The sequence below is a fragment of the Rhinolophus hipposideros genome (assembly GCF_964194185.1).
Source record: "Rhinolophus hipposideros genome assembly, chromosome: 20".
NCBI lineage: Eukaryota > Metazoa > Chordata > Mammalia > Chiroptera > Rhinolophidae > Rhinolophus > Rhinolophus hipposideros.
The window spans coordinates 16381973-16408494 of NC_138066.1; the positions used below are offsets into that span (position 1 = coordinate 16381973).

The 26522-nt window shown below is 39.3% G+C and overlaps 3 protein-coding genes across 4 annotated transcripts in view; 1 reads left to right on the top strand and 2 right to left on the bottom strand.

Moving 5' to 3' along the window:
* Positions 1 to 7933, bottom strand: part of LOC308489248 (EF-hand calcium-binding domain-containing protein 5-like) — a gene marked incomplete at both ends in the record, with an annotated part of 42620 nt that extends 34687 nt beyond the window's left edge. The window contains 4 exons of the mRNA XM_081030142.1: positions 9 to 585; positions 6220 to 6304; positions 7424 to 7486; positions 7892 to 7933. Of these exons, the coding sequence (XP_080886268.1) occupies positions 9 to 585; positions 6220 to 6304; positions 7424 to 7486; positions 7892 to 7933 (767 nt within the window). The remainder of the gene's footprint in view (positions 1 to 8; positions 586 to 6219; positions 6305 to 7423; positions 7487 to 7891) is intronic.
* Positions 1 to 15216, bottom strand: part of EFCAB5 (EF-hand calcium binding domain 5) — a gene marked incomplete at both ends in the record, with an annotated part of 137916 nt that extends 122700 nt beyond the window's left edge. Inside the window, 1 exon segment of the mRNA XM_081027072.1 lies at positions 14941 to 15216. Within this exon segment, the coding sequence (XP_080883198.1) occupies positions 14941 to 15216 (276 nt within the window).
* The window catches only part of SSH2 (slingshot protein phosphatase 2), a 221635-nt gene continuing 209747 nt past the window's right edge, over positions 14635 to 26522 (top strand). For both annotated transcript variants that reach the window (XM_081027073.1, XM_081027075.1), the window contains exon 1: positions 14635 to 14971. In XM_081027073.1, coding sequence (XP_080883199.1) covers positions 14909 to 14971 — 63 coding nt within the window. In that variant the 5' untranslated portion in view covers positions 14635 to 14908. The remainder of the gene's footprint in view (positions 14972 to 26522) is intronic.

Genomic DNA, 26522 nt, shown 5'->3' on the forward strand with positions numbered 1-26522 from the left:
AATTATACCTGTTGCAGATAGAGCTGGGAACATGTATCTTCAGATCTTCTGTGACATCTTTCATCGCATTTTGATAACCAGACATTCCTGAGTCTTTGATATAATAAGGATTGTTTCTCATTAAGAATTCCCCCAAATGATTAATCGGATCAAACTTGGTTGTAATATCAACTTCTGCCAAAAGCTTTTTTTTTTCCACTTGCGTTAACATTTTTTCCACGCCAGGAACTAAGGTGGGTAGAAGTTTGTCAAGCAAATATACACGAGTGTTCAATGTCATGTTTTCAGTATTGAACCACTCTTTGGGCAAATAATCCTTAGGGAGCTTTTTCTCAGCCTTTTTTTCTAGTTCCTTCCTCAGATGATCCTTATCTATTATTTTCTGCTGCATTGCCTGAGCTCTTGCCTCCACTCTTTCAAAAAGATGTTTTTTCCATGGTTGTTCTAGCTTTGAATCCAATACAGTTTGATCTAAATTAAAAACCACTTTCGCAGGTTTTCTAACCACAATATTCTTTGAGACTTCAATGTCAGAGTCCTTTTTTGAAACAGTTGAGATTTCTGGCTGCTCCTCCAGGTTTAATTCTAAGGCGGGGGGGGAGTAAAATGTAAGAAATATTAGAAGTAGATTTTAATCTGTTACTTTTAATATTATTAGAAAAAAGTTATTTTATATCCCTTTATACGGTGTATTCAAACACAGCTGAAAGTAACAGAAAATCAGACAATAGTGACTTTAACCGTAGGACATCTATTGTTGACTTGAGCAGAAGTCATTCAGCAGCTCAGTGTTTTTCATCAAGTACCTAGCCTGTTTCATTATTCTTTATTCATTTCTTGTGCTTGTACCTCAGGATCATAAGATGGCTATTGCAGTTCCAGGCATCACTTATTTGTAGGAAAAACGGACTGGGAGCAAAGGGGATTTCTCCTCTTGGGGTTCTGTTTTATTATTCGGGAAGAGAAAATCCCAGACTCCCTGCTCCAAGACTTTCTTTTACAGTTAATTGAACCCTAATTAGATTACACATCCACCCCTAGCTGGTAAAGGGAAAAGGGATTACTACAAATAGTTTTGACCATTCATAATTTGTTCCTTCATGTCAGGGTTTAGATCAAGTTCTCCGCTATTAAGGGATTTTCATTTTCTACAAAATTGAAGTTCAGTTGTCAGGCAAAAAGGTAGATAAATGTGTGCTGAGTGGGCGGTGCATGTTTAAATATATTTTTTCCCATGCTCATATTTCCAGGCTCTTTCATGTTTTCATTCTTAAAATGTACTTTGAAGCTATCAGACAAAAGGAGTGGACTGAGAACAGGCACCTATATCCCCTCCCTACCATAATCTCTAGAAATGACAGAAAAAGCTGTGTGTATTTTTGTGTAAACATGAGAATGCTGACGATCAGGAAGGGGGCCTTCAGCAGCCAGAAATTTTGAGTCTCTGAAAAATGTAAGGTAGGTGGGATTAGGTTAATTGATGAAAATATAAGACTAGAAATGTGCAGGAAAAAAATAGACACTGTGAAATTTGGGAGCAACTTTGAGGCGCCCCAAGTTCAAAGGATGTAGATATGGGTAACGGGAATGAATGATGTTTTGTGTATCTTTACCCTCTTTTGAGCTCCTCGCCAGGCACCAAAGGCATTCACCCCTGCACTGGGGCAAAGGGGCTTGAGATAGAGAGGCTGGATAAGGCCGCTACACACAGAGAAAAGGAATCGCTCACAGACTTCACTGTCTGCACATCTCACCCCTCATTTACAATCACTGGCATCAGGCTACAGAAAACAGAAATTTCATCCACAAAAAAAGCAAACGGGGATTCCTGAACGCAAATCTTAACACACACACATAAGATTCACTAAATATTTCAAGAAAACTATCTCTGTGACTAAATTCAACAAATGCAATAATTAATACCACCCAAGGAAATACCATTAATAGAATAAATGTAAGGAGTTTCTAAAAGAATGTTATAAAAAAGGAGAGAGAGAGAGAGCTTGGACATCTAGTATTCAGATCTTGGTTGCTAATATCATTCTACAATTAAAAACAAAATCAGGACTCATTGGAGAATGGCTGATTTAAGTATATATTCACATATATGTCTTCCTCCCCCAAACCCATAACCCCAGTCTAATCATGATTAAAAACAAACAAACAAACAAAAAACCTTCAGGCAAAGTCCCAACTAGGGAAATTCTACAAAAATACCTGATAGTACTTCTTCACACAATTTTTATTTCTCTGGAGCATGTGATACTGGTGACCACTCCCTCTCTAGTGATATGTTCTTTTCGTGGTGTGTCTGTTTGCCCAAATCTCTTCCAGGAGCCACCCTTCTCTTATTCTTAATCCATTTGGTATGAATGAGGCTGACCTCACCCATTTAGATCCAGGGATGGGTGGTGATCCAAATCTGACCACTGTCAAGGTCATTAAAAATAAGGAAATCTGAGAAACTGTTTGAACAAAGAAAAGTCTAATTAAGTAGTCTATAAAGAAACCCTTGAAAAGCCAACATTTAATCTAAAGAATGTCCTAAATCCAATAGTAGATAGTATTTATGAACCTCCCTCCTAAGTTTTTATTTCCTCCTTGGCTAGTTCTCTTATTCCAGTGTGGGGAAGTTGGGGAGGGTAGAATACTGCTCTCCTTAACCACTATTTTTGTGTGTTGTGGGGCGTTTCTATTCTGTTTTGTCACACTGCTCATTAATACACATTGCTTTTATTTTTATTTTAAATAAATGTGAAAGACAGCAATTCTTTAAGTCTGCATGTTCTAATGTACTCTCTTTGCTTCTAACCTTTCCAGCATAACCCAAGGCAGATATTCCTCCTACTACTTTAAGAGTATGCTACACATGTCTAGCAAATTAATATCCACCCACCTGCCATGGCTCATTAGTAAACTTGCACACAAATTAGGGCATTCTCTATCTTTGTTGCAGACTGTTAGTGCTCCTCTCGTGTGCTTGGCTATTCCAGGTTGCTAAGCAGTAATCTTAGTACTTACACTGCCCCACTAATATGCAGAATGGAAGTAGTTGTGTGTTTGGTTACAACTTTGTTCAAACACTTCTCTCGTAGGGCCATAAAACGAAGAAAAGAAAAGGAGGCCCAGCAATCGCAGGGTTATTAAATCAGGATTTATTGAACAAGCCTATCTGCTGCTGTCTTGAGAGTGACCTCTGAATTCAAGGGTCATAAATGACAGCACTTCCTCAAGGGCAAATTAATTCAGACATCCAATGGAATATAGTTTCAAACAGGTCCTGGGGTTTTCAGTAGGCCGGTGTTTGGACCTTCCTAGGCCTTTTACAGGTAGATTGATTCATTTATATGTGCACCGAATAAATAATTAGCAATGTCTCATTTCGTGCCCAGCACTATGCTAAACACTGAAATTCTTTTTCAGGATTGTCTTCCTAAACTCTTTATAAAATTAAAAGACTTTCAAATTGTCCCCCCACATACACACCTTCACTCCTGTATTAATCCTTCTTCTAACATACAAAGACCTATTCAGGCACTCGGCGCATAAATGCTTTCAACTAAACAAGTAGGAACACAAAAGAATTCCTTATTCATGTTTTGAAAAGTTCAGCCTCGTAAGTGACTTTTATCATTTTCTGCATTTAGTGCATGGCTGGCTGCTGGGCACAGCCTCAGTACAACCTAACTTAAGGAAATAAATGGGAATGAATTACAAGCCACATTATAATTTGCCTTAGTAGATTCTTTCTTCACAAGGAAGCATATAACATGGGTGGGACTGGCCCCTGATTCAAGTGGTGAAAATTGACCCAACAAGGTTATTTAACTAGATGTGTGAAGTTCTCTTTAAACACAGGCCCTGTCTGAAACTCAGCTGGCTTGGTCTTATCAGAATGCCTTAACACTTCTACATACTGTGGAATGACTATTGGGAAAGCAGAGGAAAAGCAGCCCTATGAAACACTGCTAGAATGAAAATTCAATAGCTATAGGAAAAAGCATTTTCCTACAAAACTTTGTTAATCTTAGGACTGTGTAATGCAACAGAACTGAGCAAATTGATAGTAAAAAAAGAAAAAAAAATTCTCAAAATACAAGTTAAGCTCATAGCCTGAAAAGTAAAATAATTAGGGTAAAAGAAATAAGGAATTCATAGGGTACATTTAACCACAGTATTTCCTATGTAAAAATATGTGTTTGAGTGTATTCTAGGAGCTGCCTGGCAAGATAACATCATTTTGACATGTATATAACAAGGATAAAAACACTTTATTTGACATGTTGAAGTTGTAGTAACAATTCCTTTTCCTACTTCACACACACACACACACACACACACACACACACACACACACATGCTCACAAAGGAGATTCAGAATATTAGGTTGAATTGTCCCCAATCACCGAATAAATAAATACATTGCATTGCATTTAATATCGCACACAAGCAACTGCAATGTTTTCAGTATATACATATTCTGGGATAAATAGACTTACACAAATAAAACATACTTCTCTCTATCATACATGGAAAGGCAATAACAGAAATTTAAAGTACAAGAAAAAGAAAGACCAAAAACACTTGATTGATGTATTCTACAGAGGCAGTAAATTACATGAGTGAATACATGTGTGAAGTTTTGCAGATGCAAATTTGGCCATAACCGATTACATGAATACCTAATTAGATTTATAACATATTGCCTAGATCACAATTCTGTTTAGCATGTTTAAAATTAAAGAGTTCATTTATAAACCAGACCCAAGTGATTAAGGTAACGGCAAAGTATATTGTCATGCAGGGACTCTGGTCCCACTCCCCGCACCAGAACGCAGGATATGGTGAGGCTAAAAAGGAAAACCCACGGAGCCATGGATAGGGGGTTCATGCCACTATATTCTCCCTGGCGGCTGGGTTGGAGACACAGGAAGCAGGCTCCACACGATGTACAATCTGCCACCTGCTTCTCTGCCAACCAACTAACCCCTTGCTAACTGCAATCCGTGCTTGCTAGCTCAGCTATGGCAGTTATATCAGTGGCCAATGGCTAACTGGTTACAAGTCATGGCCATCTACTACCAGAGCCAGCACCTTTCCACGTGAGGCTGAGAGCCTGGAAACTGCTCTCTGGGACTCTGTCTCCACATATATGTATGGGGTAGTGGTGGCACAGGGTGGGAGTGAGGAAGAAAGTACATAAAAACAAGAAACTGTGTCGGGATTGAGACAGGTGGAGAGGGACTTGGCAAGCAACTTTTTAAAAGTTAGTGAAGCTGTGTGAAAAACGTACTAAATTTACAATAAAGACAGAATAAGTGTTGGAAAGTTTGGTTCTTAATGTGTATGTATTAAAATATGTATTAATAAGAAGAAATAGGAAAATCACTGCTTTTCATTGGTTTATAAGACAAAAATAATAATAAAAATAACCACTGGAGAAAAGCAAGCACCTAAAATTTATTTTAGCATCTATATATAATAGCAATTTATAGTGTTGAAGACACTTTAACAATTATTGTAATCAGCCTAGCACAGCCTATCACATACTAAACACTCATAAATGGAATTGAAGGGAATTTTAATTAATTAAAATACAAATTAAAGTTGTTAAATTTTAAATACTGTAAAGAATTCTGTCGTATAGGATTTCACTAAGTATCTGAAGTTAGAAGAACTAGTGAAAGGGATGAATGTCTTGCTCACTTATTTGTTGCCTTCTTGACCCTATAAATTTTCTTTTTTTTTCAGCTTTTTTAAAAAAATTAAAGTTTATTGGGGTGACAATTGTTAGTAAAGTTACATAGGTTTCAGGTGTACCCTATAAATTTTCAATCGGCATAATTATGTGGGATTTCATTTAAGGATGGGACTAGAAGTCAAACAGAACAAATGTGTGGTCAAGTACAGGAATTAAAAAAAAAATAAGCAGGTTCAATCACTAGGGCTTCTCATTTTGTTTATATTAATAGGTTTTCAGGTGTGTGTCTGTCAGCAATCTTAGCTAATTTTCTGTTTAAGTACAAGATGAATAGACGTAAAGTTGCCTCAAAAGTATTAATAGAAGGTGAAGGAAATACATTTTAAACTATTTCCCAAGCTGCATTTAAGATACTTCTAGGATTATGTTTTTAAAGGGCAAAATCATTAAGAATGTATCCCTAATGAAAACTTAATAGTTTTCAATTCTATTGTATAAAGGAAAAGCTGGTTCTCTACCTGGGGGTTTGATTTCATTTGTTGCTTCTTTTACTACATGGTTGCTGGTGTCTAATGCAGAACTGTCTGGTGGATTCTGTAAACTCTGAAAGGAAAAAAGAAACATCAGTTGCTTTTCCTCAAAATTGCATAATAAATCCCAATTAAAAATGCAGATAAATGCCTTGTAGGAGTTACCAAACATTCCTACTTAATTTTGCTAGGATTTAATGCTGTATATTAGAAGCAAAGCAGTAATCACAGTCTATTTACTGCATTCACAAGATAAAATACATTGTCTCAACATGTTAGTGCATCTTCCTATTGCTAACAAAGCAATATGCTAAGAATATTATCCTAGATGTGCACTATTCCTTGAATTATACAATACTTTCTAGAAACATAATTTGAGACCACAGAATAGTGAAATCAGACATTTGAACATGCTATTTCTTTTACTGTTAGAATCATCTTCCATATTTGTGGTGGAAAGAAAAACATTTACATCTTAATTGAGGAAATTAAAGGTTAATCTTATGAATAAATAGTGGCAAATAGCTTTTGTATTCATGCTTATTACTTTTTTTTTTTTTTTTTTTTTTTTTTAATTAATTTTATTGGGGTGACAATTGTTAGTAAATTTACATAGATTTCAGGTGTACAATTCTGTATTACATCGTCTATAAATCCCATTGTGTGTTCACCACCCAGAGTCAGTTCTCCTTCCATCACCATATATTTGATCCATGCTTATTACTTTTAAAAGAATAAGAATATTTTTAAGACTCACATTAGTCAAGTTAATGGTGAACCAATATAACTATTTTCAATTGCCTCCCCTTTTCTTTAAAATGCTTTCTCATATGTCTTATATTAATAAACACAAAATTACTTAAATGATTAACATAGAAGTTACGTTTTCAGAATGATAGTGAAATTACCTGAAAACTGATGGTTATTGTACTTAGGGTAACAGTTCTGATTTTAGAAAGCAACCTTTATTTATCTATAATCATAGTAACTCTTAACAAATTATCTATGGAAGATTCCTGCAATATGCTTAAGTGAGTCAGCTTGATCAACATGAGTTTGGCCTTTTCCATTTGACACTTTGTTTATCTGTTTGAATACCCACATCTTTTCTTTTCCTTCTTTCATACGAAAATTAATTTTGTGTCCAGTTTACTTTCCCACATTAACATCTGATTATTCAAGAATACTCTACCTCAATAGGCTCTTTCACTTCGGTTGCTTCCTGTTTATTATCTTTGTGTTCATTTCCATTTTCCTAGGCGGAAAATGGCAGTGTTAGTAAGTGGTATCCAAAAGGAACTGGAGATAAAACTAACATCTTATACTCTAGTATACAAACTTTTTATGTAAAAAAATTTTCACATAATGAGTAAACAACATACCAAATAAAATCACACCAAGAAGCTGTATTAACAAATTCAAACAGTAACAGGCATGTTAAATATAAGGACTGCCAACCAATTAGAACCAAGTAGAAGCAGGACACTGCTTCTTAGTTGACCCCTCTTTTTCAGCATTTTTGTCAAAATGCTGATGCAGAATACTTCAACTAAAAAGAGAAATAATTAAGAATATGATATTTCCTCTCAATTTTCCTAAGAATGTTGAATCTCAAATCCTCTCAGGGTCAAATGGTTAGGAACCTATTTAGGCCACGTACCTGAGCAGGTTTGGGTTCCTCTTCAGATGCTGACTCACTCATCTGGACCACTCAAAGATATCACCAAATGACAGGGTAAAGGATTATCAGACCATTATTAATAACAAAAAGAGAAAAAATAGTAACAACAAAAAGTACTCTGAAAGATCAAAATCTCACCCACCCCCACCACATCCCACCATTCTATTGAATGACAGTAAGTTCTCAACTGCTAAATGTTTCAAACTGTACTACTGTTATTACTGTTATTACTGACCAAAGCTAGATTAATGCTAGGCTAGTGCTCAGGGAGGCAGAAAAAGGGAAAAAAGAACTATAAAATAGCCAGAAAACAATAAGATGACATTAGTAGTAAGCCCTTACCTATTAATAATTACTCTAAATGTAAATGGATTAAATTCTCCATCAAAATGCACTGGCTGGATGGATTAAAACAAAACAAGATCCAACTATATGCCGCCTACAGGAGACATTAGCGTTAAGGGCACATAAAGGCTCAAAGTGAAAGGATGGAAAAAGATATCCTGTGCAAATGGAAACCAAAAGAGAGCAAAGATAGCTATACCTGTATCAGACAAAACAGACTTTATGCCAAAAACTGTAACAAGAGATAAAGTCATTATATAATGATAAATGGGTCAATTCATCAAGAATTATGGGTTACAGAATTACAATATTAATTGAATTAACAGTTCAGCCATGTGAAAATTGGGGCACTGATTGGGAAGAAGGGGTACTCTGAAATTTGGAATAGGGACATTTAGTTGGACTAGGAAACTGATAATTTCAAATTCCTGAGTCACCCTGAGCCTCTTTTGCCAATGGAAACAGTTTGTCCTCCTGTATTTGTGGAGATTAGCCTTCTCTTAATTGCAAATCTTGTGATAATCTCATCTGGGGCAATTGCCTTGCAAGGGGATGCCCATTTTCCTCAAGACTCATCAATACCACTTCTTACTTCTAGTAGAATCATAATTAAAATCAGATCTTAAAATGCTCCAGCAGGGAAAGTACAAAGTCTGACCAGGAGGTAATAGCTTTCACAGCAACAGATTTTCACTATTTGCTTATAAAGTAGCAGAAACCCAGGGAATATGTGATCATTTGTTATATTACCCAGCAGAGTATATTATAAGGAAGTTAAAGCAAGGAGCACAGAATATAGTACAGGGTTTGTTAGAATTTCTTTATATGGCTACTCTTATCAGAAATTAATGTGTTAATGTGTTAGCATCTCCAGCTGGAAGTGACACTAACCATTTACTTGGTAAGTTTACTGAAACTTAGACTCCACAGTGGCCTATGTTTAACTGAGATACCAGAACTTCCCTGGCATAATATAAGAAGAAATCCAAAGGCTTAGGGAGACAGGAATGTTGGAGTAGATTTATCACCTATGACCTGCACTTCCACTCCCCCCAAGTACATCCTCCTAGAGGACACTCTGGGGACATTCCTTTACTAAGGCATAAAAAAATCATATTAGAGAATATATACTTACATCCTTGAAAAGCTCTATGGTGTCTTTCTTCTGTAGGCTAGGTGATGACCCATTTCAAAGTAGCAGAGGCCAAATGTCAGTGGTGGGTACATTTACCATAAAGAGAAGTAGAGACATAGTGGTAATCAGATGCTTTGACCCTTAGTGATCTTTGTGGTTAAATAATTATGGTGGCCCTAGGAATAAAATAGATGGCCAGCCTACTAAAATGTTGATGATCTACACATAATATTAAAAATCCATATATGATGGCCAAAAAATATGACTTTAGTCACCATAATGGAGAGTTTTGAATTCTCACTGAGTTTCCAGAGCTAAGCCCCTTTATTAAAAGGAAGGCTAGAGTCCCTAAAGGGAGGATTCTGCTGCATTGCCATTAGTATATACTGAAAATCTTCCTCTAAGTCGTCTCCACAGGGACCTGTGGCCATGTCCTAAAGTGACTGTGTGCTCCGGAAAAAGAAATATCCAAGTTATTCAGGAATTTCTAAACATTGGCACTAAATTGATGTTAACTCCTGGGGACCCAAAATGCAACTGCTGTCTACCAGTTTAAGTGGGGGCTTAGGTGAACAGGTGAGAGATGGAGTCTTCAGTTTAAATCACAGTGAGCTGAGTAGGTCCATAGAATGACTCCCTGGTAATTTCATCAGTTCCTGGATGTATAATTAGAGTACATACCTAGTAACTAGCAGAACTTCCATACTGCTCCCCCTATCCTGGAATAAGCACCATTATAGTATGAAGGGACAAGTTCAAGCCCTTAGGAATCCCCTCCCCCACATACACACATACCAGGAGACTAAACAAAAATTATTGCTTTCTTCGGATGGCAGAATGGGGAATTACAGAGATTAGTGACACCAACACAGATTTGAAAGAAGCAGGGGTGATGAAACCTATTTCATGCCAATTTAACTTGTCTGTTGGACCTGTGAAGAAGGTGAACAGATCTTAGAGAATGACCATGGAGTATTACAAATTTAATCAGGTGATGCCTCCAATTACAGCTGCTCTTCCATAGGTAGTATCTTTACTGGAGCAAATCAGCATAGCCCCTGCCACCTAGTATGCAACTATATTTCCATACAAATAGGCAAGGAACACCAGAAGCCATTTGCCTTTACTTGGCAGGGCCAACAGTATAACTTCAGTCTTGCCCCAGGGCTACCTCAATTCTCCTGCTCTCTGCCGTAATATAGACCGTAGAGGTATTGAGCATCTTGACCTTCCAATCAGCATTGAGTTGGTCCAGTACATTGATGACACTGTACTGATTGGATCTGGGAAGCAGGAAGTAGCAAGTGGGAAAAAAGTAAGAATCATATATGATTTATACTTGTAAATTTTGAATTGTGAAATTGTTTTAAATTTATCACCTAATTGTATAAAGTAAGTTATCAATAATGACTACCAAGTGATCATTGTTCAACTGTCTTGTTCAGGAATTATATAGTCATTTCAATCATAAAACCGCACATAAAAAGTTATGTTTATAAGGAATCTCAGGTTAATAAAAAAGTTATGTTTATAAGAAGGAATCTCAGGTTTTTCATTAATTTTGTGAATTTGGAGGCTTACATAGTAAATTCAACACTTATCATCCTTAATACATTTACTTTATTTCCTCATTATATTATAGAAACAAAACAATTTCTTTTGTTCACCAAGCCCCATGTAGTTGCCTCCAAATCCCCTTTATCCCAGTATAAAGGGATTTGTGCAGCTTTACCCCAGCTGCACAAATATCATCATTTCTATGGATGTCATGATATGAAAAAAAGTTGAGATGCACTGCTTTAAACTTTAGATCAGATTGTTAGCCCTGGATGGATTTCAGTGTGTGTGTGTGTGTGTGTGTGTGTGTGTGTGTGTACACGTGATGCAGGAACTCTGCTCCCGCTCCCCACCTAAGAACACAGGATATGGTGAGTCCAAAAAGGAACACCAACGGAGCCATGGATCGGGGGTTCATACCACTATATTCTCGCTGGTGGCTGGGTTGGAGACACAGAAAGCAGGAGCCCCACGATCCTTGACCTGCAGCCTGCTTCTCTGCCAACCAACTGACCCCCCCATCGTAGCCGCGGCAGTTATATCAGTGGCTAATGGCTAACTGGTTATAGCTGATGTCCAAGTAGTCACAGTTGGCCATCTACTACCCGAGCCAGCACCTTTCCAAGTGAGGCCAAGAGCCTGGAAACTGCTCTCTGGGACTCTGTCCCCACAGTGTGTGTGTGTGTGAAATATACAAATGTATCTTTTTGGAGAGATGGTTAATAATTTTCATCAGATTCTCAAGGCTTAAGAACCAGGTGATCTCAGGAATTTCAAAAGTTCCCCTATAATTTCACCCCCAAAGAAGTGATGATACAAGTTAAGGGTTAAATGAACTCCAAGGGCACAAATAGGCTTCCATTTTCAAAGGTGGAAAGAAGAAAGGTGCTATAAATGAAAGTAGGAGGACTTTTATCTCTTTGGCTCACTCTTTTGGGAATGCTGCTCTTGGCCTCTATCTCTTCAAATTCAACTAGCATAGTAAGGAGATTCTAGGATTTTCTCTCTATTTGAAGTAGATACCTCCTTCCTTAAGTCACCAGAAAACCAAGCAGGAACCAGGGTGGAGTAGGTATAAATGGGGCAGACAGCGTGGATTTCAAATGCTCACGTGTGATCTAGCTCAATTCACAAAGTAGCTATATTGGGATCTGCAGTCAAAGCCTGAAAGCCAGTATCATAAAGAGTACATTTCCCAGACCTTCTCCTCTGTGTTTCTACAACACTTTGCACATATCTAGACTTCTATATATGCATCTCCCTTGGAGGCTAACAGAGGTGGCTGAAGCCATAGTACCACTAAATCTTACCATAATAATTTGATGTGGTTTTCCCTGCTAACCAGCTGTAAGCCCTAAGAGGTAGACTCTTACTTTGTTCTTAAAACAGTGTCTAGTATATAATACACACTCAATATTTCCTCAATGGTGAATAAATTAATGAACATGCACCAGTAATTTCTAAATCTTAGTTTCCTTAAAAGGTTGTGTACCAGGAAATTTCCCCTGTAAATGAATAAATTAACTTCCTGATACAAACTTAATGTGAATTTGGGTACCTTACGATCCCAGTTTTGACCAGGATTTTATCACCTCAGATATGCTAAATAAAGGTGTTCTATACTTACCTACACAGGAGACATGTCTTGACCACTAATCTATTTCTACTGTTAAGACATGAATCATGTCTTTTTCATTCTTTTTATTCCCTTTTTCTTGGTGCTATTTTCTACACATAGGGCACACTAAGCAAAAACTGACTGAACTTGGGACAAACTTTGGAAAATAGTAATTTTAATTACATACAAGGCTTTACAGTTTATACTGCACTTTACCATATAGTATTATCTCATACGATCACAAGTATCCTGTGAGTTAGAGCTCCATTGGAGAAACGAAGAAACTAAAGTTCAAACAGGTTAAGCCATTTGCTTAAGGTTTTACAGAGCTGGAACCAGAAGCCAGGTCTTCTGATTTCTGTAGTAGTTCTCTTTCCCACTGTGAGATCAATGGAATTAAGTCTCTCATCTTCCAAAAGAATTTAAGATTATATTGCTCCACAAAAGTAGATAATCGGTGTTGCTGTCCCTACGGAGTAAGAAAATCAACATATAAATACATTACTGAGACCTATTGTATTGATTTGAATAATACTTTTTCTAGACCGGTACTTTGGTTTATAAATCACGTTTCATTTATTGGAGTACATTCAGCTTTGAGCTATGTATCTTTCTTGGCTACACACGTAGCTTCCTGTTTGGTCTCCTAAGCATTGGTTCAAAGTTCTCCTGAACTTTGTCTTCTCTTTTCCTGTTTAAGACTTTGGCTCTGGGAAAAACAGTCAAGATTGTTTCATCCGTGAACCATTCATCTTTAATTTTGTCTCGCAGGCACTCGTGACCACCACCAGGGGGCAAGAGCCTACCAGCTGGCTCCTCTGTAACACTTTTCTACAAGAGACGACTGTACAGGGACCCTCGGTGTCTGCTTCTTGATGGAAACTCCCTGCTAATTATTTCAACCCGAGGGCCCCAGGGAGAGAACAAAGGCTCCGCACAGAGGGCTCCAGTGGCACTTAACCATACAGAAGCCAGAAAGAGCTCATGACAACCCTGTCAGTTTAAAAGAAGCAACGAGAGCCGAGCGCGTTTGAGCGACAAGCAGGAGGAGGTGGGCTTTCGTAACGGCAAACTCCCGAAGGTGTGTTTTCTACAGCTTTGACAGGGACGGTGATATTTACCCGCGCTTCCACTCACACTGAGAAATCGCTGTCAGTTCTCTTCCGCTGTGTAAATAATCAATGGTATTTGCACAGGGCGATCTTTCCGCCCCCCCGCCCCCTGTTTAATTTCGATTTTTCATTACCTTCTTGGCTTATGCTCTGCGGACGGGTTCTGCTTAAAAAGGATTCCTTTAAAACATTTAATCCACATTTCACGTCTGTCTTTGAGATAATGAAAGCTAGAGACAGAGAGACGAAACCCCAAGCAGCAAATCCTGTTGAAAAGAATCTCTTCTCGGCAGGAAGCCAGTGGGAGGTAACTGGCAGGTTGGACCCCGGCGGCTCTGCGAGCCCGGCTGCCGGGGCCCCCCAGGCTCCCTCCGCCTCGGGAATAACGAACGAGTCCTTCGCCAGGGGCCAGGGCAACAGAGGAAGCACGAGGCCACCCCGAAGCTTCCCAAGGTATAAAATCAAAAATCTTTCTTTCAAAGAGTCTCACCCTACAACATGGACTCGGAGACGGAAGGGCGGGGAAAGCTCAGAAGCAGCCCCGGGAGCCGGGTCCAAAGCCGGGAAACCCGGGTCGCGCCAGGAGGGGTTTCTCGCCCCCTGAAGTTCTACCCACGCCCGGAGAGACAGCGTTGGAAGCCCCACGGGGCCCTTTCCCACCGGAAAACGTCTCTGAGTCAGGTTTTCACTCAGTTCCTTGTCACTAAGGTGGCTTAAGCTGTGCGCCCCATCTCGAACGACAGTTGTCTCCGGGGAGCGGGGACGCCAGCGGCCCCAACCCTGGGGCCCCCTCGCCGCCCCGCCCCTCCCCACACCCCCCCACCCCGCGGCCGGCCGCCCGCGCGATTCCGGCGCCAGGGAGGGAACCCGGGAGGGGGCGGCGGCCAGAGGCGCACACGCCCCGCCGGCTTCCGGCAGCTCAAGGGTTACGGCGAGGCGGCGGCGCGCGCCGAGGGGAGAGGCGGTTGCTGACAGGTGGCGCCTGCGCACTGGGAGCGCTCATTGTGCCCCGCAGCTGCCGAGCCGCCCGCCAGCCACCCGCTCCGCGCGTCAGTCTGCGAGAGTCCGGTGGTGGGTGCGGAGCCTGCGGCCGTCCCCGCGGCCTCCTCCTCCTCCCGGTTCCCCTCACCCCTCCCCGACACTCCTTTCCCCATTCCGGCTCCGTCACCCTCCCGTCCCCTACACTCAGGACGAGAATGCCCTGCCCGGAACAACCCAGCAGCGCCTAGATGGCTTTGGTCACGGTCCAGCGATCGCCTACCCCCAGCACCACCTCCAGCCCCTGTGCCTCGGTGAGTCCCTCCCAGCGGCCGCTCCGCTCGCTTCTGTCACTGCGGCTCCGCTTTGCCTCAGCGGGTCCCGCCGAACGCCACTGCGCACGCGCCGCGCCGCTTCCCAGGCCTTGGCGCTCGGCTGCCGCGAGCTCCCCACTCCCCCCGTCGCGAAGACCAGCTGCGGGAACTCCAGGACGTTGGTTTTCGCCCCCATCACGCTGGGCACCCCGCTCACAGTCCTCGCCCGGGCCCCCGTGTGGCATGCCTTCCTATGGCTTGAGCACTTCCTTTTGGGAATGAGTCATTCTGCCTTTTCACCCTCCCCCTTCCTTTACCCTCAGTTGCTCTGCTGCAGGGAGAGGACCTTGGGACTCCTGCGTTGCCCCTTCCTCCCACCCACGTCCCCTTCCCCACACCCACTGCAGGGACCCCTTCGATAGTCGCACACTGCACGCCCTCCTGCAGGCTCCCGGGTGTGCGCCTTCGTCACTTGCTGTCTTTCTTGTGCTCGGTGCTGTGCGGGCTTCATTGCACTGGTGAACGGTAGTTACTCCTCGGCTTCTTCCCTCCTCCCCTCCCCCCAAAGGGTGGCGGTGCTCTCTGCTTCTTGGACCTCTGATTACCTTTCCTCGACGAGGTCCCGAAGCATCTGGCGCTGCTTGATGACCGGTGCCAAGTCATTTACATCTGACCGACGTTTGCGCCTTACGTTCATTGATCATGACCGTTCTCGTTCCTGGGTCGGGTTTGTGCGGCTCGTTAGTTCGGACGCCTGTGCCAGTGAAGCCCGCTTCCAGCGGGAAAATACCCGGTAACCAGCCTTTTCCTGCAGGGCCCTTCTTTGCCTTCGCTCCTCGCCCCACCCCCACGCCTCTTTACACGCTCTTCTTTTAGGCTTTAATTTTGGAAATATTTATTTTTTCGAAATAAAATGTTGCGCTAACGGGGTGAAATGGGATCCTTAAAAAAAAAAATCTAGATGTTTTAGAGAGAAATAAACCGAATGAAAATATGAGCAATTGGAAAAACCATCTTCAACTTCCTACAGAACTGTAATTTTGAAAACTGTGTTTGGTGGATTTCGTAGTTTCAAGTTGCAAAAGGGTATTCAATAGACACTGTACCGTCTTCCACTGTAAAAAAAAATCAGGTTACTCTTAATATTTATGTAAACTGAGGTGTGAGCTTTGATATCTTGAAAATATGCTTGCGTATAATTTGAACAGTTTCCTGAACTTAAAAAAATGTTGTTGCGTATAGTGGTGTTTTTTTGTTTTTCTGAGCGTTCTTTTTGCATTTTGTGTGACCAAAATGACAAATATATCCTAATTCTAGAAGTGGTAGTATTTCAGAGGTTAACTTACCTTGTGTTGTTCCAGATAACAGGACTAGGATCCTTGTGTAGAAAGAAATTTCAGGGAGGCAGATTTCCAATGATTGTAAGGAAGAATTTTGTAACAGTGGAGTAGACTGCCTTGCAAACTAGTGCCCATTGCTGAAAGTATTCCAACCAAGGCTGGAGGACCTTTCACCTGGGAGATGATAGAAAGTATACCTGCAATGGGGGAACTTCTAAGTCTCTTTCCAACTCTTAAGATTCTGTGATTTGAGAATAATTGCACTTCAAAGCTGGGAAACATTTTAAGGTCCTCTGAAGACCAGTATCATAGAGATAGAAATTTAATATACAGAACTTTATTCTTATGTGTGGTACTTTATGCTAGTTTTGGGGAAGTCATTAACATACTATCAGACCATCTTAATTCATTCCATTAGTAAACTCTTTGAGGATAGTGGTTACCAGGCCTGATTTTGGCTGAGAAAGCAACTGAATGAAGGTTAGTAGAGTCATGCAAATAAACTAGAACCCAGTATTATAGTGACATAATTTTGCCTGGGCATTGTTGAAAACAGTTTATACTATAATAGTAATATATGTACATCGAGTTGTACTAAATTTCTTGAGGTGAATGATTAGTATACAGTAAGACTATATCTACCTGATATGACTTAATTAGCCAAACTTGGTTATTTTAGAGTCTTGAGCTATGTTGTCACTTTTGACATAAGTAATTAAATTAGTCATGTGGTAAGCTCAGTTGCTGAGTAAATGACTAGTATTTCTACATCTACTTGTTATACTAGCGTGAATATTTCAGTTGTTTATATGTGGTCCAGGATGCAAAGGAATCCTGGGACTGGGGTGTGTGTGTGTGTGTGTGTGTGTCTGAGACTGTCAACATTGTTAACATGACTGATGATCCAGTTACCTTTCCTTTTAAATTGTCTTCCTATTTCACTTCATCCAGAGCTGTGTTCAGCTGAGTTGACTCGGGGTCCATGTGTTCAGTATTTGGCTGCTGTATGACTTGTATATATTTGCTATTATTGCGTCTTTTGCTGCATGAATAGGTTGAGTTGTTTGTTTATAAGAAAGAGTAACAAGAGTCTAGAGAGCCATGAAAGGAGAGATTTAATTTTGTGAGGCGGGAAATTTAGATTTTTAAATTAATCATTGTAAGCATTTTATTACACTTTTTCACTATAGGAAATAGAACATTTTAATATTGTCAGTTCTTCAGTATTTCATTAGGGATTAAGCAAATCTATTGATCATCTACTGGGTGGGAATGATCATTACAGATACTAAGATGCATAAGAGATATAGTCTGTCTATCAGGAGCATGTAATCTTGGGAATGAGGACAAAGGGATGGGAAGAAGAATAAACATGAGGGAAAAGGGTAGGAAAGGAGAGTGAGGGGAATGATACTATATGTATGTGAACAGCCAGTTTGTAATGGCCGTAAGTATTGTCTGAATTCAGATTAAGATAAATTCACTAATGGCAAAAGTAATAAAAAAAAATCTCTAAATCTCTTGCATCTTCCTGTATGCCAGGCATCATGCTAAGTACTTTACATGATTAACTCATTTACTCCTCACAATATGCCCAAGGAAAGTTGCTATTATTCCCATCTTACAGATGAAGAAACTAAGGCAGAGCGATGATGGAATGTGCCCAGTGACACTTAGCTGTTGAAGCTGTAATTCCAACCCAGATGCGCCTGACTTTAGAATCTGCCATCTTTTTCCTTTGTGGTAATCAAAGAGAAGTAGACATAGGGGGTGGTGCTTGAACTAGGCCGTGAAAGATCGGTTAAATTTCTATAGGTGAAGGAGAAGTAGAGAAGTGAAACTGGGAAGTAGAGAGTATCCAGGTGGAAAGAAGCTGTTTACACCAAGACTTAGAGGCAAAAAACCACAAGACATATCTGATGAAGGATTTGTTTGGAGAGAGTAGTAGGAGATGAAGGAGGAGGCAGCTACATAGGACTGCACAGGAACTCCTGAGCCTAGGAGTTTGAACTTGATAGAGAAGGTAATGGAAAGTTCTCAGAGATTTTTGAGTAGATACAATCACAGTGGTGTTTTAAGAAAATTGATCTAGCAGCTGTGGGCCAGAGGGATTTGAGAGAGGGAAAGGCCAGGAGTAGAGCCTGTTAGAGGCTGTTACCATAGCCCAGGTGAGAGATAATAAAGGTCTGACCTGGAAACATGAAGTGGTAACGAAAAGAAAGGGGCAGATGTGAGGGATTGTGAAGAAAACACAAAGTAACGGGACTGATTAGTTGTAGGGGAGGAGGAGTCAGAGATGCCAATTGCTAGGACACATTGTTCTTCCTAGATAAGAGACGCTTCCTAATTAATTGGGGGCAATTTAAGAATGATCTCTTTCCCTGTGTTCTTTCTGGTATGAATTTTCTGAATGGATACCTATATTGATTAAGGGTCATATAGACACCGTGAGCTACCACAAAAATCTTTTACTTTTGTGTAGTTCTTTATATTTTTCAGAGTGTTTTAGTGATCACGACCTAGAGTATTCTAGAGCAGCCTTATAAGTTATGCAAGACAGGTACCAAGGTTAAAAGAATTGCTGAAGGTTACAAAACAGGTTGGTGTAAGAACCTGAACTAGAACTAAGTTTCTTGGCTACTGGTCCACATCTCTTTCCATGGTGTGATAAGAGGAACAGCAAATGAGTTTCTGATCCTGAGAACTTGACTGCCAGTATAGCAAAGGAACCATGATGAGAGATACAATCAAGAACTCACACTCTCTCTGGATTCATTTATATTGTAACCTTGACTACTCAGAACAGAATCATCCAAGTCTATGCAAATCATTTTTAAGTGATACCCTATTTGAAGCCTATTATCTCTTAGTTTACACAGAATTCTTATAAACTTGGATATTTAGTTTCCTTACTCTTAGAAGATTATTACCAAAAGCAAAATAGGAATGGAAAGTAGCAGGTGCTGCTAACGCAGGCTTCTTATAGTTCTGGGAAATGATAGCTGATGGTTTTACAGCAAGGGAGGGGAAAGAAAACCTATAAATAGCTGGCCTGAGAAAAAATTTAGCAGTTATAGACTACTTAATGTAAGAACAGATACCCACCTGAGATTCAGTACTCCTTTAGAGCTATTGTTATATGTTCATAATGATGACCCTGTATCATCATAAGAAATACTAATGTTGTTTTGTCTTGATTTCGGCAGTCAGGATTGAGTGAAGTATATTTTTAGATAGATGTTCATTCAAGTTTCACCGAAGTTTTGATGTTTAAGACGCACATTTTAATTAATTGGGAAATTCATTTACACATATGTCTTATTTTCTGATGATGCTGGATAAATATTCCTGAATTATATATATTCAAATTTGACCACACCTCTCTCCCTAGGCAGAGAAAATAAAATCATAGCAAATATGAAATTGATTTGTATGAAGTATAAATACTTAAAAGTGATGCTTTTTAATTTTTTGAAGACAGCTTTAGAAACTTTCTTAAACTGTAGAAATAATACTTAGCCTTTGTAGGAAATTTAGGGAAAAATACAGAAAAGCACAGGAAAGAGAATAAAAGATATGTGCCATATAGCTGTATATGTATTTTATACCGTTGAAATGCTGATGTATACATAATGTTGTATTTTTTAAGTGTGATATACATTGTAGATGTATTGCCATATCACTTAAACAGCTGCGTTGAGTAGTTATAACTCATTGTAACCATTCCATTATTAGTAAACGTCTAGGTGTTTTCCAACTTTTTTTTTTTTTGCTATTGTAAATTACATTGCAGTGAACATATTCAGCTGCATTTGGAACATTAAGATTTTAAGAAATAAAATTACTGGCTCACAGAGTATAAACAATTTGAAGACTTCTGTTACATATTTATACTTTCTAGAAAGGCAGTTCCAATTAACATTTATTCCAATCAGCATAGTGTAAGAATGCTTGTTTCTCCTAGCTTTATAAACACTGGATATTCTCATTTTATTTTGAATCATTAGTCATTTTTGAGGATAAAGATAGTTGGTTTAATATGTATTTTGTTATTAGGTCAAATGTTTTTCAGATGTTTATTAGGCATTTCTATTAACTTTCTAAAAAATGCCTTATTGAGGTATAGTCTTATCACCCCTAAAATAAAACTGTTTTGATAAGTGTACAATTCAGTGATTTTTAGTAAACTTACAGAGTTGTGCTACCTTCCCTACAATCCCTGATTTCCATTTTATGAGTTTTTGTCTATTCTTTTCAATCTGTGTACTCTCTTGATATGTTATCAATATTAACCCTTTATTATTTATTAAAACTATTTGGTTTTTAATTGTTTGTCTCGGCCTTAGAATAAAGTCTACCACCCAGAGTTTTGCTAGCAAGATTTTTAATGAGCCAACCTCGCTTCTCTCTTTAGCCTGGTCTCTTCCCGAGTCCTGCCTTGCACATGCTCCGTGAAGCTGAGCATGCTCCCTGTTATCTCTAGACTTTGCTCATGCTGTTTCCTTTCCCTGGAAAACTTTTCCTTCATCTCTTTACCTGACTAATTCCTAGTCATCCATCAGGTCCCAGCTTAAACGTCACTTCTGGGAAGCTTCCCTGACTGCACTCCCAGACTATGGTAGGTGCCCCTTCTATGCATACCGCAGCACCCTTTCTTACCCATGGGGCTCTTACCTCTTTATTGTACTCGATTGTTTGACTGCTACCTAACCCTTAAGCCAGGGACTGGGTCTATTCGTGTGTATCTTTGTAACACCAGGGTCAACAATATGGACCATTGGATGGATTGATATCGTCACATTAGCAATCTTTTCCATTTTGAGTTCTTCCATTGTTTTTAGGCATCGTTCTGTTTCCAGAAGCCCAGAGAATATGATCACCTTTTAAGACTTTTGATACATATTGCGAAATTGTCCTCCAGAAAGGTTAAATCAGTTTCTTTGTTGACAAGCTGTGTATAAAATGTCTGCTTCAGTGTATCCTCATCAGCTCTGAATATCGTCATCATCGTCCATTTTCTTTATGACAAGAGCTATTGTCTGTGGAACACTGTGTACCAGACCCTGGGCTGAGGACCTTACCTGCATTGTTATTTAATTTTCACATCCCCCCTGTGGTGTAGGTATTACTATTATCATCTCTATTTTACAAAGAAAATTGAGGCTCAGAGAAGTAAACTGAATTGCCCAAGATTATAGGTCTGGTATCTGACCCCAGAACCCTTCCTCTTAACCCTAATATTTTATTGCTATTTTAATTTACAAGTTTTAAATCTGAGGTTAAACATTTTTTTCAAATATTTACTATTCTATGTTTTATATTCTCTGTTTTGTAAGTCATCGATACGATTAGCCCAGCTTTCTCCACAGATCTTTGCCATATTGATTTGTAAATATTCTTTATATACCAAGAATATTAGCTTTTTTCTGTTCTGTTGCACATTTTGCCTCGGTTTTTCACCTCGCGTTTTGTTTTGCTTTATTCATTTTGATGTACAGACATTTAAAAAGTTTTAATGCCATCATTCCAAAGTCTTTGTGTGTGTGTGTTTTTCCGTTATTTTTCTACTTGGTTCAATTTTACATCAATAAGAGAGAAATATTCATCTATATTTCCTTAAGGTGTTTTATAGTTTATTTTGTTTAATCTTCGGAAATTAATTTTACTACATGCTGTGAAGTAAATATTAAAGTAATTTTGTTCCAAATAGTGAACGTGTCCCGGTTCATTTTGTGAAATAGTCACTCCTTTTGAAGTTCCATTGCTAGTCCCCAGTTTAGTTAGCTTAACACGTATTACTTAGCATTCATTGCATTGCATGGACAGAAAATGAATTTAAACTAGTTTAGATTTTAAAATTTGACTCAAGTGCCTGGGGAGTCTGCAGGTAGAGCAGACCTTTGGTCCACAAAAGGTATCTTCAGGTCTCTCTCCTCCTTCCATCTGGCTGTAGGTGAGAAGGAGCAGATTCTCCGTAGATTATGTCCAGTCTGAAAAAGGCGCTTTGCAGATCCTGCGCTGCCTTCCTGTGCAGCGCCATTCAATATTATTCCTGGTTCCAGCCGCTTTAGTGCTTCACTGTTTTTCCATTCAATACCTGCTGTCATGGTAGCTACACAGTGCTCTGCCCATTGTAGGCATTCCCATGTCCGTGGTTTTCATTTATTTGTTCATTCACTCAAAAAACAGAGCTGTAGTAGGGAAACTATTTCCAATGGAAAAATATATATATATATATTTAATTATTGGTAAAACCCTTGACCTAATCTGAAATATGCCAGAAGCAGGTGTATATGGGAGAGACCTAAGAAATCTTAATCAGCAAATGTGAGTACTGTTTTGTGCAGGTAATCTCATGCATTTTCTTCCTCTCGTTCTCAGCACTGAGTCCTTTTCAGATCCTTTTACAAACTGCGCTGCATTTTGTTGCCCAGCTGAGCAGCACAGCTGCTGTGCCCAGTGCCCCTGGTTTTCCTGTTTGTCAGGAGAAAGTCTGGTGAGGTGATGATCTTGGCTCTGAGATGTAGCAAAAGGTCCCAGGTTTCCCTCGATTTCCTGACAGACGGGAAATATTTCACTTACTGAGTGGGAGAGGATATGCTTAGCAATAAATGAGAAGTAGTGTACTGGGTTCCAGCCTAGGTTTTATGGGACTGTGTGATTCCATTTAAAAAGAGGATAATTTATGACCATTTTGTATCCTGTGCTATACTGGATTCTGCAGATACCGACTTATTTACTCATTCATGCCAGGACTGGGGATCCAGCAGCCAGTTAGTCCCTGGCCTCGAGCAGCTTAGAATAGAAGTAGAAAGGTTGGTATAAAATAATTATTAGAATACATTGTAGTAATCACAAATTTTATAAGCCTTTAGGAAGAGAAAGAAGGCTAGCAAGGACTTCTGAGTGGAGCCTTAAAGAGGGGGAGTTGGTCAGCAGAGGGCTAGGGGTGCGTAGCAGGAGGGAGGAAAGCATGCTCAAGCGAGAACTTAAGGGACAGGACTAGAATGACGTGTGCTGGGAACCACAAAGAGCGCAGTACTGATGCTGTGTGAAGTGCAGAAACTGGGGCTGGGGCAGTAAAGATAATTTCTTCTGAATTGGAACATCTATGCCCTTACCTTTTTCAACCTTTAATACAGTAGTATATGTATTCTCTTGGCTTTCCTTTAAAGTGAATTTGTTGAACTTTGTGATTATAGGCAAGAAACTTTAAAATATCACTGTCCTAAGAGCTACCATGTTTCAAGTGTTTGTTGTGCTGTAGACACTGGGTTCAGCACCCAAGAAGCATCGTACCAACCGTTTGAAGAAGTACAGTTATTGTTCCCATTTTACAGATGAAGAAACTGATTTTCAGAGAGGTGTCTAGATTTCCCTGGCTAGGATTGGCAGAGCTGGGTTTTAAACTTTGGTTGTTACACTCAGAGACCAAATTACCTTCTGGAAGAGTTAGTTTCTATGTCTAGGTGCTGTTTGATTTCTCCTCCTCCTCCTCCTCCTCTTCCTCCCTCTCCCCTCCTCTCCAGTCCCTCTCTGCTCCCCTCCTTCCCTGTCCCTCTCCTTCTCTCCTTTTCCCCCTCCCTCTCCCTGATGTAGTTTGAAATCACTGCATTTTGAATCATTTTGTTGCTTATGCCCTGGTATTTGACAAACTCAGTTCAACAGAAGTTTGTTGAGAGCCTTCTCAAGCAGTGTAGGATTATGTATGGCATTATCCTTGCCTTAGAATTTGCAGGTCTAGCAGGGGAAGGTAGCCATAAACTAAGCATGTATAATCAGAAAAACCTAGTTTTCTGAGTGCAATAGGAGAAGCACAAACCAAGTGTGTATACGGGAAGAAGATATCACTTCTGAAGGGGATAACCCATAGGGAAAGTGGATCAGATTTATTCGGAAAGGTGGAGGAGCAAAAGATCTTAACAGCTAAAACATTGAAAGATATGTTACTTCTAAATATTGATCCCTTTCATTTACAATTAGAAGCCAGTTTTATCTACAGCGTGATTATTGTAAGGTATTGTTGTCTAAGGTATGGTAGCCAGATAATGAAGCTTCTATCTTTGGAAAGTGTGTTTGGAGGTAATACCTTACCCTTCACCTGTTCTTCCTCTCCCACCTGCATATATTTCCCCTTAAACGAAAAAGCAAAATAAACAAACAAAAAACCCAACAACCTCTTTTTCACTGATTCAGACAGATAGGGGAACGTACGAAATTAATGTTTATTGAAGTTTAAGGGAAGACATCTCTGCAATTTGCTCACGGGAACAATGATTCTCTACTTGTTGCTTCAGACACTTTTAGAGAAATAGGAACAATCTGGGAGAGCCGTTTCTTCACGATTACAATATTTAGCATGCCTCAGACAAGAATTAAAATAAACCACACGTCAGCATCTCGTTCACATATTATCTTAATCTTTAAGGAAGCTCGTTGATTCTTTGGGGTTTGAGAAAGCAATTGTGGTTTAGAATAAAAATAGTACTTGCCAATGATTCACCCAGAGGTGGGGGAAGCCCTAAAAGTATTTTCATTTCTTTCTTCCTAGGTCTTCAAAAATACCCATAGCAACATAAAGCAGTCCAGCATAGTGGTTAAGAGTGGAAGGTCTGGAAACTGTCTGCCTAAATCTGAATCCTGGCTTTACAGTTTACTAGACTCAGACAAGTCACTTAACCGCTCCATGCTTCGGTTTGCTCATCTGTAAAATAGAGGTAATAAATAGTACTTCTTTCACAGAAGTAAGCATTAAATGAGCGAATGCCTTAGCACCATGCCTGGCACCAAATAAGCATGCACTCATGAAGTATTAGTCATTTTTACAATGATGGTGATTTAGGGTTGCCATTTGTTTATTAAGCAATGTTTCATTATAATACAAATTTGATGGGGAAGATACTTGCTTTATGACAATGTACTTCAAACGTATAGCTATTTCTCTTTTATCTTTATTCTTTTTTTGAAAAATTCCTTTACTCAATAATAGCTTCATTTTTTAAAATTAGGAAGCTCTGCTCTCATTGCTTATCTCCACGGCAAAGTAGGTTGTGTATGATTTTGTAATGATCCTGTAGCACCATACAGAATGACTCATGCAACTGAAATCTTTAAAAATCTCCCTCGCTTGAGAGCTTGTCAATTACTAGGCCATGCTTAGCAGCATATTAATCTGTTGGATGTTTTGTTATGTGGTCGGACAGATCATTGCAAGTGGTTTGTGTAGTCAAATCAGACTGAATGTGTTGGTGTTTGTAATGATCAAGGCTATAAATCATGTGGCAAAATAGAATAGAAATTGACAGATATTTTTTTTAAATTTAGAGAATCTGAGCACACTGAATGTATTCATGGGTTTAAATGTATCTTTGTACAAGGAAACAATAGGTGAGAAGAGTGATTTGTCTAATCCAGCTATACCAAGCAGTTGGCAGTTGAAATTGAATGCAGCATTTAGAAGATGAATTTCCAAAGCAACTGAATTAACTCTCATATAACAAGAGGTCTTTGGTTCAGACTTTGGTTGCATTTTGATTACAGTTTTTACTACTGAACGTTGTCAGAAAAATAAAGACAACATTTCTTCCTAGAGAGAGTACTGAAAAGAATTACACTAAGCTTTCTATGAGCACAGTGTTTTGATGTATCTTCTTAATCTGTTTTATACAAGTTGCAACTTTCTCAACTCAGAATTTTTATGTTGATTCTGTGGTTTTCAATTAAACTTCAAAGGAAACTGCACTGACTATAAAGGAAGTCTGGTTAGGCAAGGTATGGCTGAAAAATCAGAATTCCTCTACTTGCCTACAAAACATTCTTGCAGGATATGGAATCTTGAACATTAAATATAGGGCTTCTAGTAGAAAGAACATATTCTTAGGAAATTTCCATTTAAGTACTCTGTTGTAGGGTTTTAATCTATAAGATTTAAAAAATTAAGAAATTTTTATTAAACAAACCCATGATGAAAAGCCTTCTTACGAGAATGTTCTTGAAATTGTCTTCTAGCAGATTATAGCTGTGGTATAAAATGAAAAACTTGACAGGCACAAGGATGACTTGATTAGGACCTCTGTGTTGCATGAGCTTGCTCAGAATGCCAGTCTGCCGGAAGTTAGAAATAGAGCTGTTGCTCACCAGATTCGTCTTTGGTTTGTTTCCAACTATCCTTGCAGGTGATTTAAGGCTCTTAGAGGAAGACTGTGCTTTAA